This window comes from Hyalella azteca, unplaced genomic scaffold, assembly GCF_000764305.2.
Source record: "Hyalella azteca isolate HAZT.00-mixed unplaced genomic scaffold, Hazt_2.0.2 contig9713, whole genome shotgun sequence".
NCBI lineage: Eukaryota > Metazoa > Arthropoda > Malacostraca > Amphipoda > Hyalellidae > Hyalella > Hyalella azteca.
Window position 1 is genome coordinate 339618 of NW_025939775.1, and position 12556 is coordinate 352173.

Sequence of the window (12556 nt, forward strand, 5' to 3'; positions counted from 1 at the left end):
AATTTATACATTTCACTTATCCTTGAAGTGCGACAACGACACGCAGTCATACTGGCTTAGGTCTTCATGTCAACTTTTTGGCAACACTAATTGGTTCAATAGAGAGGGTTTACATGGCTCGCAAATCCAGCTAAAATAAACCCTACACATATATTATTTGTGTTGGCCCGTCGCCTTTTCTAACAACCCGACCACCCTGCTAATACCGGAAGAATTTTCACAACTAGTTGCGAGTCTTGAACCCTTCAACTCGCTACGCCAATCTTGGTGATCATATCCGCGCGACCATATCGAGCTTCACAGTAATGAAGGAAATTCTATCCGGAGACAATATTTTTACGCAAGTAAATATAAATTAATAAAATCTTTGATGCTGTTTAACTCGGCTACATTGTTTTTCGATGGCATTGCATTGTTAAAGATGCAGCTGTTGTCGTTTCGATACAGCTTTTGAAAAACAGTCAATAACAGCGAGGAAATGAAATACAGATTGCGAGGGAAGTGTATTGTCGCTGAACTACAATACTTAGCTGCCTATGCTGCAACCGGCATCTTCATCTACTAGAGGCTTAAGAGCAGAAGTCACTGCAACTGGAAATGTGTAATGACGTAGTGTTGAGGTGCTGTAGATAATTATTATTAGATGATCAGTACGTCTAAAGTTACTTCTTACACAAACAATAAAGGTAGTCGAGTGGAAATGTGTAATGACTTGGCGTTGAGGTGATTTAGTTAATTTTTATTAGATGACCAGTGCTTCTAAAGTTACTTCATACACAAACAACAAAGGTAGTGGAGAAGGTTACCCTTTAGAAGTAATAAGAAATTTGAGATTTCTCAAGGTTACCCTTTAAGAAATAGTCCAGAAGTACATTGATTTGTTTTTGCATAAAATTTCATGGCATAAAATCCTCTCACTGATGCTTACCTTCTTTATTTCTACCAAATGAATTGTTCGTAAATCTAACCGAGCAAAGGCAGGAAGCCATAACTAATTATTATGTCCTCTAACTTTAGGCTTCGCAGTCTAGATACACTCAATCTAGATACAATCTACATCACAATCTAGATCACTACAATTCCTTGCACTCTCTGGCTAATTATGTCTATTGATATAGCGTTGGAAATGATGAGAGGAATGCGATATGAAAATTTATTCTAAGAGTAAACCTTGAAAGAACAAAGCCCTCAATGAATGCTGATAACGTCGATTCACGGATGTCGATAATGGCTTGATTTAAATGTTTAAAATGGCTATTCGTGATTATTACTCGTTAATATGTAAAATTGACTCAACACTCGATTGTTTATGTATGGACGAAGTGATTTAATGTTCACGTGAAAATTAAAGAAGCATTCTCGGTCGATGGCACTGATTATGATCATCAAGGCTCTGTGATTATGATACTATTAATTCTTCAACTCCTAATACTAATTTAACGGACTAATTAATTTATAGATTTTCTTCTCAGTTAAAGATTTGTTTTATGAATTCGTTAAGCTGTAATTTGAGCCTCACTTCCTCCTGAGTACATATTACAGGGAAACATAGCGATATATATAATAAATACCGTATTTGTGATTTAGCCATAATGTTGTATTTAGAGAGCCCTTAAGTCTAATAATCCAGTGGGTGAGATATTTAGGGAGCCCTTATGTCTAGTACGCCAGTGGGTGAGGTGTTTAGAGAGCCCTTATGTCTAATACTCCAGTGGGTGAGGTGTTTAGAGAGCCCTTATGTCTAATAATCCAGTGGGTGAGATATTTAGGGAGCCCCTATGTCTAATACTCCAGTGGGTGAGGTGTTTACAGAGCTTTTATGTCTAATACTCAATAGAGAGAGCTATGAATGTCCAGAGAGCCCCCAATGGATGGGGGTTTTAATAGAACCCTAATGTCTAATACCCCAGGGGATGGAGTATCCAGAGAGCCCTGATGTCCTGCGTAAGTGCGACACTTGCGTTCCCCGACCTGTCTGGTGAACGCGACCCTGCTAACTGTAACTGTCTCAAGCCTCGTTACAGATGATGATAAAGAAGCAGCGTTTTAAGATCACATTGACATGAACTATCCTAATTATTTTAAATATTCCTAGCGAAAGCCTAAAAGGACTGATGGACGAACAGATTTTAGCATTACAAGGCATACAGGACTACATTTATAACTATATCCGCGGGTCTAAATATCGACTTAGTCTACAATAATTAGGTTAAAGCTGAGGAGATAATGACTATAAGAATTGGCGAAGGTAAGTAGGAAAGATACATCAGTACTCACTCCATAGATTCCACAACTTGCGCTAAAATGTAGTAGACTTAGAATTCTCATCATTGCTTCCCGCCTAATTTTTTGATAAAAGCCCAGCTCAAGTTATGCCTAATTTTGCTACAATCTTTAAAATAACTTAGCTTGATATGGTGCACACATTGCCTTAGCCAACATCACATGGGATAGTCTTATCACTAGCGATATGTCATCGATATGAATCTGGTAAAATTTATCGCTTTAAATCTATAGCCTTTAACATTAAGTTAGGTAAAACTTACAACTATTCATTTGATGTCTCCCCTTCTCGTTGGCGCGTCCTGCTTCACATTATCAAGATGCCACATTAGCCGCCAATTATGGCGATGTCTTTATTTTTTGTTATTACTAACGAAGATAGATTGAAAAGTTCTTAGATTCAGAAGAAGCATTTTGAGAAAACTTTTAACATGCAAGTGCGATCAAGTGTATAATAGCTCTGAATTTATTATGTCTCAAAAATAGATGTATTAACGAATTACAATATTTGAATTTCGGCTTGCCAACGCCGAATCATTCAATTATTCTAAATCGCAATTAATGTGAAATAAATCCTGAATGGATGAATAAATCGTTCAACTTAAAAGGGGCCGAATATTTTGCTACAATTACCTCATGAAAAATTTAGTGAATTAAAATTAGCTCTCAAGTTACCATTATCGCGTTGACTTTTACAAAGCTCTGCATCACTATCTTGAGAACGCAAACGAAGTAATTGGGAGAAAATTTGATTTTAATTCTAAATTTCTAAATATGACGGTGTTAGGCTTAAGATTCGTACCAAAGACAGTATGCGCAGTTCGACTGGTAAGCTAGCTATGAGCTGAAGAAAGCAGACTACCACCACGTCATTTATTAAAGCCTATTATCTTGGCAGTCAAGCTGGCTGCACCGGATGACCGACTGTTGGCTACCGTAACTCTGTTGTGATTTTCAGCTGGGAGAATAAGTTTAGAGATAAGTTGCTACGCGTCGCCTGAATCTGGACTAGCTTCTTCTTCCTTCTCTTCATCCGCCTTTTCTTTTTCTGCTTCCCCGTCTGCGTCATCTCCATCTCCACTTCCTTCTTCTGCATCTCCACTTCCTTCTTCCGCATCTCCACTTCCTTCTTCCGCATCTCCACTTCCTTCTTCCGCATCTCCACTTCCTTCTTCCGCGTCTCCACTTCCCCCGTCATCTCCTCCGTCTTCTTTGCCGTCTCCCTCCCCCTTTTCTTCGTCCGCTGCGTTGTCAGTTTCCTCAGATTTTTCAGAATCCCCCGCCTCTGTGCCATCTCCTTCATCAGAATCTCCACCAGCTCCAGTTTCTTCAGTTTCACCTTCTCCTCCTTCGTCATTTTCACTTCCTTCTCCACTCTCTCCCGCATCTTCCGCACCGTCTCCATCTCCACTATCTTCACCAGAGTCTTTACTGCCTTCCTCTTCATCAGCTCCTTCTCCACCTTCACCACTTTCTTCTCCCTCTCCTCCTTGTTCGGTATCTCCACTGGCCTCATCTCCATCTCCACTCTCGCCTTCGCCCTCACCAGCATCACCTTCGTTTCCACCTTCTCCTTCTACACTTCCTCCATCTCCATCTCCATCTCCATCACCATCTCCGCCGGCAGCTCCACCGTTCTCTGAGGTCTCCTCAGTCCAGACCTCGGCGGTGGTGTTCGCCTCCTCGCCGGTCTCGCCTTCCATGTGCTCATCGGAACCTGCAAATGGAAACCAAATTTAATATTTCACAGCTCTTAGAGAAATACCTTTAGTGTTATGTCGAAAAATGAATATCTCACACTGTAAGTAACTCAACATTTGCGCATGAAACTAAATTTCAGTTAATGTGTTAGTTGCGTTTTAACGAACTTTTCTTCGTTAGACGTGACTTTAGTCGAAGTTGCGGACGCGGTGCTTTGGGGCATCTTTGTAGCGTCATAGTTATATTGTTTGTAAACATCTGAATTCTTCGGTAATCAGTTAGCCTAAAGGTTGGAGAAAACCGTAGGCTTAATATATGCGAACGTTCTGGAAGCTCAACTAGGACATATGTTCTAGGAAATGTCCCAGATGAAACTAACCGTTTTTCTAAAGCAAAAATTTCGGAGAAAATATCCATGATGAAATCAGAATTTCAAGCCTAGCTAATTAGATCAATTTCAGGTAAATTTGAAAGTCCGTTTGGCAAAAAAATTGGCAAATTTGTCCGGAATATTCTTATATATTAAATATGTGCGCGTATTCTTGTTCAGTTCGAGGTTTAGCATGCGGCCAGCGAAGTCACAGAAAATATAACTCAGTACTCACTGCAGTGAGTGACTGAGAGCGCATTTTCTCGTCGACGAAAACTTGAGGTCACGGACAGATGGACGGACAGACGGACATGGCGAGCAAAATAGTGCATTTTTTCCATAAATGAGAAAATGCGCTAAAAAGAGCAAGTTATGATTTCGTAATACCCATAATTTCAAAAGTAAAGCTTAGTATTGATTTCATTGAAAAAACCTGCGTCAGATGCCGAAATTATTATGAGAAAATTTCGATAAATAATCTGCCATTTATCTCTTCGGTTAACAATGTTCAGGTTATTTTTTTTAAACATTAACGGAACTTCCGTGCATATGCACAGTCACGTTGACTGTGCATATGCCATTGCGACTTAATCATAGCTAACTTCCGACGTATCGGAATATTAATCCATTTATAAAAAATATTATAAGTCTGGGAAAATTCAAAGTAAAAAATTTTCCCGAAGAATCACTCAGTTGCTGCATGGGTATGACAAGGACCGTGAGGTTGCCATGACAACGCAAGATGGATGAACGTATGTACAACGTGTCACTGCCGCGCGATGATTCATCCCATTATTGATAGCCACTACTTAATCGTAGACATTAAATTGCACGTTCAGAGTGAAACTCATGTTTGCTGAACACGTTATACAGTACAAGGGTGTGGGCGCGGCGCAAAAGAGAGCGCCAGTCATGAAGAGAGCAGCAGTTGGGCAAGGTCTAGAAGAGAGAGCAGGTCCAGACAGGAAGAGAGAGCGGGTCATGAGAAGAGAGCGTCCATATATAAAGATCGATTCTGCCATGAGACGGCGCGAGTAGCAGCTCTCTAGACAGCTGCAGCAGCTGCTCGTGTTGACAGCTGCAGCAGCTGCTCGTGTTGACAGCTGCAGCAGCTGCTCGTGTTGACAGCTGCAGCAGCCTGCAGCAGCTGCTCGTGTTGACAGCTGCAGCAGCTGCCCGTGTTGACAGCTGCAGCAGGTGCTCGTGTTGACAGCTGCAGCAGCTGCTCGTGTTGACAGCTGCAGCAGCTGCCCGTGTTGACAGCTGCAGCAGCTGCCCGTGTTGACAGCTGCAGCAGCTGCCCGTGTTGACAGCTGCAGCAGGTGCTCGTGTTGACAGCTGCAGCAGCTGCCCGTGTTGACAGCTGCAGCAGCTGCTCGTGTTGACAGCTACAGTGGCAACACCCTTACTTTTGTGACCTTATTTAAATTATGTCGTCAATTAGAATTGTCATGAATAGCTATCAGTACCCGTTTAACGAAATATCCCCATGATCTCAGTTATGATAATAAAACTTCAACACAAACATTCTTATGAGTGCATCCAATGCACGATGCTATCGGTCAAAATAATTAATTTTTCAAAATTATCAATTGTTTCGAATAATCAATTTATCCAAATTTTTAATTTCTCCAAATAGTAAATTTATCCAAACAATCAATTTCTCCAAATAGTAAATTATCCAAACAATCAATTTATCAAAAAATCAATTTATCGAGCCTCTACCGATTTACTTTAATATATACACTTTGCAAACTGTGTGGAAGCGTTTTGTGCAGTAATTGGAGACTTCCAAAGATTTGAATATAAAGTTTTACACTTTATCTTATCGGACATCATTTAAAAAGAAAACTCCTGGGTGCTTGAGATTAGAAAATGAACATGTTTGCCGACGTACTTATTTATTATCATTCACAATAAACTCAATTCAACAGTAACTCTAAGTGTACGTGCAGTACAAAGCTGCTGTATTTGTGTGCTGTTTATGGGTACCATGGAAACCATCATATTATATTAACTCGTCGATTAAAACGTGAATATGATCAGTTCAGTGGTCACTGAGTGTAGGTATATAGTCCGCCTCTTATTAATCTTTTTCTGTTCCGTGAACAGTTTACGTTGTGAGAGAAATTAACAACACAAATAGCGATGCACTTTACTACCTTGTGTGGGTCATTCTGACTCAGTTTGCAGAAGCAAAGGATTGTATCATAGCTACATGCAGGAAGTGTAATTATTCGATATAAATGCAGCGTATGCTATACTAACTCAACGGTGATGTAATATTTCAACATATAAAATCATGCGAATGTTGTGGTCAAGATTCGCCACAATTCAGTCCAGAAGGTCAGAGGTTATTGTATTTAGTGCAAATATCCAGACCGCAAATTACAAATATCGAAAGATTCTTCCTTAGTTTATTTTGTATTAATTAATAACAAGATTTTTTCTGGGAGTTGAGACGGGATTAAATTTTTGTCAATGCTGTAAGCAGCTCTGACAAAAATTCATTCCAGTTCTGAAGTGCGATAAATACATTATGGGATTTGAATATGTTTAATTTCCAAGTTTAAATCCTTCTGGTGAAATTCTCAAAACTAAATCTCAGTTTATGACTGTGAAAAAATATTTATATGATTATAACCCACCCAAGTTCCAGCTGTCACTACGGCCAGCAGCTCTGCCGGGAACAAGCAGAATCGGTGCAGCAAAGTCCGCCGCACGCGAGGCCAAGCTCGTTGAATATTGCATTCGGATTGACCGGTTTGTAACGAGCCTCGTACTACACCAATAACAGTCCAACGAAAGTTAAATTAAGAAAATTTATTGAATGATAGGCTATCACCGTGGTTTGCTTTATATTCGTTCAGGAGAAATATGATAATAATAGTAAATGTCATATTGCAATAATAATCGTAATGAATTACCGTTCATTAAATATATTACGGAAATTATATTTTACATGGAAGCAATTATTTCTTCTGCAATATAATCGAATATAGTACAGACAGGTGGATGAACTACTTCCATATACTGCTTTCCCATCTGCTAATATTTCCAAGCAAGATAAAAGTCAACATTTCCTTCCGTGCCGCGTAATAGTATCTTTCTCATTGAATTAGGCCAGCCTATCGATGTACTGGGAACGCTCGTGCGACGCAGCTGCTCGTACAGCCATCGGACGCCTGCTTATCAAGGCTAAACTATCATTGAAAAACAGCCATTAATGATCTGCCGATGATGATCTAATCTGATTATGATCTTAAAACGGCTAATGATCGCTAATGATGTATTTACTCAATTAATATGACTCTACAATGATTGCGTGCACACTGGTTGAAGTTACTTCTGCTCTACGTAAGAAATCTATAAATATAACTCTGTGATAACCACATGCATTTCCATGGTAGATGTTCCTTTTGTTTTCTAAATTGAACGATATATCACATTGCATACATATTTTGAAATGATACAAGCGTAAAACTAAGATATATTCGTCGTAAGTACATAGGAGAAGTAGATAAGAGAATCGTCCGGTCTGCAGAGCGTGCTGGTCCGCACGCGGCTCAGATTACGGAACAGCTTGCGGCATGGCGCACGCCATGCTTCATCCGCATGAGGCTAATGAGATTATATACTTATGTCATGAGGCGGGAATACATTGCTGCTCCAAACGATAAAACAGTGCTTACGCAATGTTATTAAATAATAATATTATGATAATTTTGATCCGCTAAATATTCATTCGTGGCAAAATTCCACATTAAAAAGAGTTACTTCTTCATTCAAATTCAACTTAAGGAACAAGACGTCTAAGGCGCTTCAAGACCAGTAGAAAAGAAAACTTCTCTTAAATACTGCACTTCACCGCGTGACTCTGGCAAATTTGTCCCGCGATTTGCCGTTGCCTGTTGATAAATTCCATACATTACCTTGTGACACATTTCCACTCTGTCAAAGACACATGTCACTGCGACACATACCCATTTCACTGTGACAAACACCCATTCCATTGTGACACAAACCCATTTCACAGCTTAAGAAACACACATTTCATTGTGACATTTACTATTTCACTGCGACACACACACAAACACACACACATTTCACAATGATACACACACATTTCACTGCGACATTCACACATTTAACTATAACACACACAGTTTTCATTGTGACGCTCACATAATTCAATGTTACACACATTCTTCACTGTGGAGCACACGTTTCAGCGTGACACACGTACAATCACTTTGACACACACCTATTTTACTGTCACTCACAGATGTTGAGCACAATAAATTAGTCAATTATTTTCATTTAAATTTCCAAATCTCTGAAAAAAGTGAATAAGGAACTCGCCGCAGCAGGATTTTTAGGCCGTTCTTGAGTCGGAGTTCAGCTCGAGGCCTTCAATTATAAGAAATTGTCATTTTGATGGCGGCGCGGAACCTGCAATGATCCTGAATTAGGCAGCCTTGACCTGCAGCCTTCTTAATGGAAGGCCAAAGGTCTGCAGGTAGGCCGCACAGATGTGACCTGCCTGAATTAGGAAACCAAAAGAAGATTTGAAAATAAAAATTCCTGGCCTTTTGACCTATTTTGATACTGCAAGCGGCCAGACGATAGTGCAAACTCACTCATCGGTCTCTATTTAATCTAAAATATAGGGATTTTATATCGTTAGTTCGAGTTTAATAAGAATATTTATTTATAATGCTAACATAATTTCAGAGACTAAATTTCCGTTAGCTCCGATTAAATTAATCCGTCTAATTCTCTTTGACTAACACGAAAAGATAGCAATGATTATAGGACTATTTTCTGTACTTTTTATATATTATCACATGAACGTATAATTGAGTCGGTCATACTAATTGTAAAAATTTCAATATTAATTGGCCAACACTTGAGAAAATTTTCGTAAACGTTCAATTCTAAAACTAAATGAATGCTTTATTACGAATGAATTATGTTGATAAAAAAGAGCTCGATGACTCCCGCAAATTAATATTTTTGTTGAAAAAATCAGGGGCGGCGTCGTTAAATTATCATGTAAAATCTTGAAATTTTAATGAATAGCTAATGATCACTAACGTTGAACCTTGATCCACTTGACTAGCTTGTCATGCGCGGCATAACAGTTCCTCGTCATGACGACCAGCGATAACACACCGACTTCATCTAGACTAAACACCAACGCTGCGTGATTGCTAAACATCAGGCATTTGTGCCGCTAATGAAAACCGGTGTTGTCCAGTGGACCGGTAAAATCCAGTAGCATTCCCAACATAAGCTGGACCAACGGGGACACATATTCACATTTTCAAAGGAGGTCAGCGGGGACACATGTTCACACTTTCAAAGGAGGTCAGCGGGGACACATGTTCACACTTTCAAAGGAGGTCAGCGGGGACACATGTTCACACTTTCAAGGAGGTCAGCGGGGACACATGTTCACACTTTCAAGGGAGGTCAGCGGGGACACATGTTCACACTTTCAAGGGAGGTCAGTGGGGACACATGTTCACACTTTCAAGGAGGTCAGCGGGGACACATGTTCACACTTTCAAAGGAGGTCAGCGGGGACACATGTTCACACTTTCAAGGGAGGTCAGTGGGGACACATGTTCACACTTTCAAGGAGGTCAGCGGGGACACATGTTCACACTTTCAAAGGAGGGCAGCGGGGACACATGTTCACGCTTTCAAAGGAGGTCAGCGCTGACACATGTTCACACTTTTAGTTCAGGTACGCGGGGACACATGTTCACACTTTCAAACCTGGACTGCGGCGGCATATGTTCACAATTTCAGACCAGGTCAGCAAGAACACCTGTTCACACTTTCAAACCAGGTCAGTGAGGTTGCATGTTCACACTTTATAAACGGGTCAGCGAGGACCTGTTTGTCACAATCGGATCGAAGTTAATCTCGTACTCCCGTTGACAGAAGTATGCGGAAGGCTAAATTAGTATGATTACCTGACAAGTTTTTGACTCTCAAAATTACTAGTAGAAGATCGATGGAAATTGTTTATTTGAATCATATTCTCAATAATTTTGGTATTGTTGCTCTAAATTGAACTGAATAACAAATAAGTTATGAGAGGAATAATCTCCTCGCATTTGAGAAGTAATTTGATGGTGAAGAATGAATGAATTTTCTAGATTATCCGTTTTTCTTGCTGGGAATTTTCTAGATTTTCTTTCCCAGCAAAAAAAAAACAATCAACGTAAAGTTTACATGAGAAAGTCCACGGTTTCCTTAAAATCGCTTAGATTCCTTGATTTTGTTTATTGTAGTCATGCCCTGAATTGATGTTTCTGCGTCTGCTGGCTTCGGTGAGCGACGGGCCATTAATTTGATGAGCAGCAGATTTGCCCACGATCAATGATACAGTATATAGTGATGTGTATATCATCAGTGCAATCAATGATAAATGCCGGCCTTCCGCTACTAATTGGGCATGTACCGTTCCATTTGAATATCAGAGTTGCTGCGAACCAATGACACTTTGTACTGTTTACGCATTTATTTTACTATCTTAATACTCCGGTTTTTAAATTATTTTGGTAGAACTTTCATCCACATACCTCCTCAATGAGTAATTAAATGTATCCTTTTTCATTGCAAATTTTTGGTAAAAAATTTTCCATGTAATTTTTCTCCATATTTCTCATTGTATAAATAAATAATTTAATTTAAACTTGCTATACATTATCACTCGAAAGTTTTTTCAGATGAATGCACAAATTTATTCCTTTCATTTGTTAGGAAAATCCCATAAAATTAATCTCATAAATTAACTAAAGGAATAAACTCATGAAATTGTGATCACAATATCCACTATCTTCTTCGCTTGAGGTTAAGTCTACTAGATTTATTTCCAAATTAAAATCGTTCGGAAATCGGCAGCATTGATAGCGACGATGGGACAAGGCGTGGTCGCACTGCAGTGCCAACACGTCACTGCACTCTAGTCGCACTGCGGTGCCAACACGTCACTGCACTCTAGTCGCACTGCAGTGCCAACACGTCACTGCACTCTAGTCGCACTGCGGTGCCAACACGTCACTGCACTCTAGTCGCACTGCGGTGCCAACACGTCACTGCACTCGAAGCGCGTGGCGCTAGACATGGCTAAATTTTTCGAACTTATTGCTTTTTTGGTCAGTTAGAAACTTTGTGCGAGTGAAAAGTTACTAACTGTAAAAAATGACGAGAATTAAATAGGGAACAACCGTTGTGACATATCATGGGTAGTATTTTTACTGACAAATAATCGGTTGGTTGTTATACAGCTGGGAGTGATGGACATGTCTCGAGTTCTGAGTTTCCATAACACCGAAATATTGTCACTCTACGACCAAGAGAGAAAATTATATGCTGCTGGTTTCGGAGTCACATTGATTGCAGAATTTGTTTTAATCGAGAAATAAATTTCTAGATAGGTTCGTAATTGCATTTTCATCAAGTTTGTCATGTGAGGAAGATCATTCCAACAAATTTCCAAGCCTTTGTAAAAATCCGTTTCTCGATTTGAATTTAGAACTCTTCAATACAGTCCCTAAATTTATCTGATCGAGTTTCGACACAATTATTCAAGATGAAAAATAAACAATTTATAAGGAAGTTACTAAATAAACAAGTAAGCACTTCAGGTGCCAAAATGATTATAACGCAAATTACGCATGAGGAGACTGGAAAGACGCTCGTTGCTTCCCAGGAGCAGCTTAATAATGTGCACTGGATTGGAAGTATAAATATTTTTAATGGTTTGAGAGATTTTTACTAGAACTATCAAACAAGAGATGAAGAAAGAAAGACTCGTTATTTATCTTGGTGATTAATAAATAAATTGGTATAAATTTATCTCAATTTCTTTCATTCCTGAAGCGTCGTCCTCGGCCTATGATCAGAATTGTGTTGAATTACTTCCTCGATGAAATTTATTTTGATAATGTTTTAAATATCCATTATTTTATCGATAACACGATGTAAATAGAAATAAATGGATCAATTCAAGGTGGATATTTAGAAAACATTAGTACTCACGCTGTGGCATGCTGAAATTTGGTCCTCGTGGGTGACTGCAAGATTTTAAAAAATCGCGAAACGCTCGACTAATTTGTAACTTTATATTTGTGAATTTACTTCAATTTTCAGAATCTGGAATGAATAAGACGGTTATTTGAGTGT

General features: G+C 39.3%; 1 protein-coding gene across 1 annotated transcript; it reads right to left on the reverse strand.

The window, feature by feature from the left end:
- Positions 1-490: 490 nt before the first annotated feature.
- Positions 491-12556, reverse strand: LOC108669161 (spore wall protein 2). The gene is made up of 2 exons (XM_018156460.2): positions 12413-12556; positions 491-4000 (listed from the first exon to the last, which is right to left on the reverse strand). The coding sequence occupies exons 1-2, from the start codon at positions 12420-12422 to the stop codon at positions 3270-3272; spliced, it is 741 nt and encodes a 246-aa protein (XP_018011949.1). The 5' UTR covers positions 12423-12556; the 3' UTR covers positions 491-3269.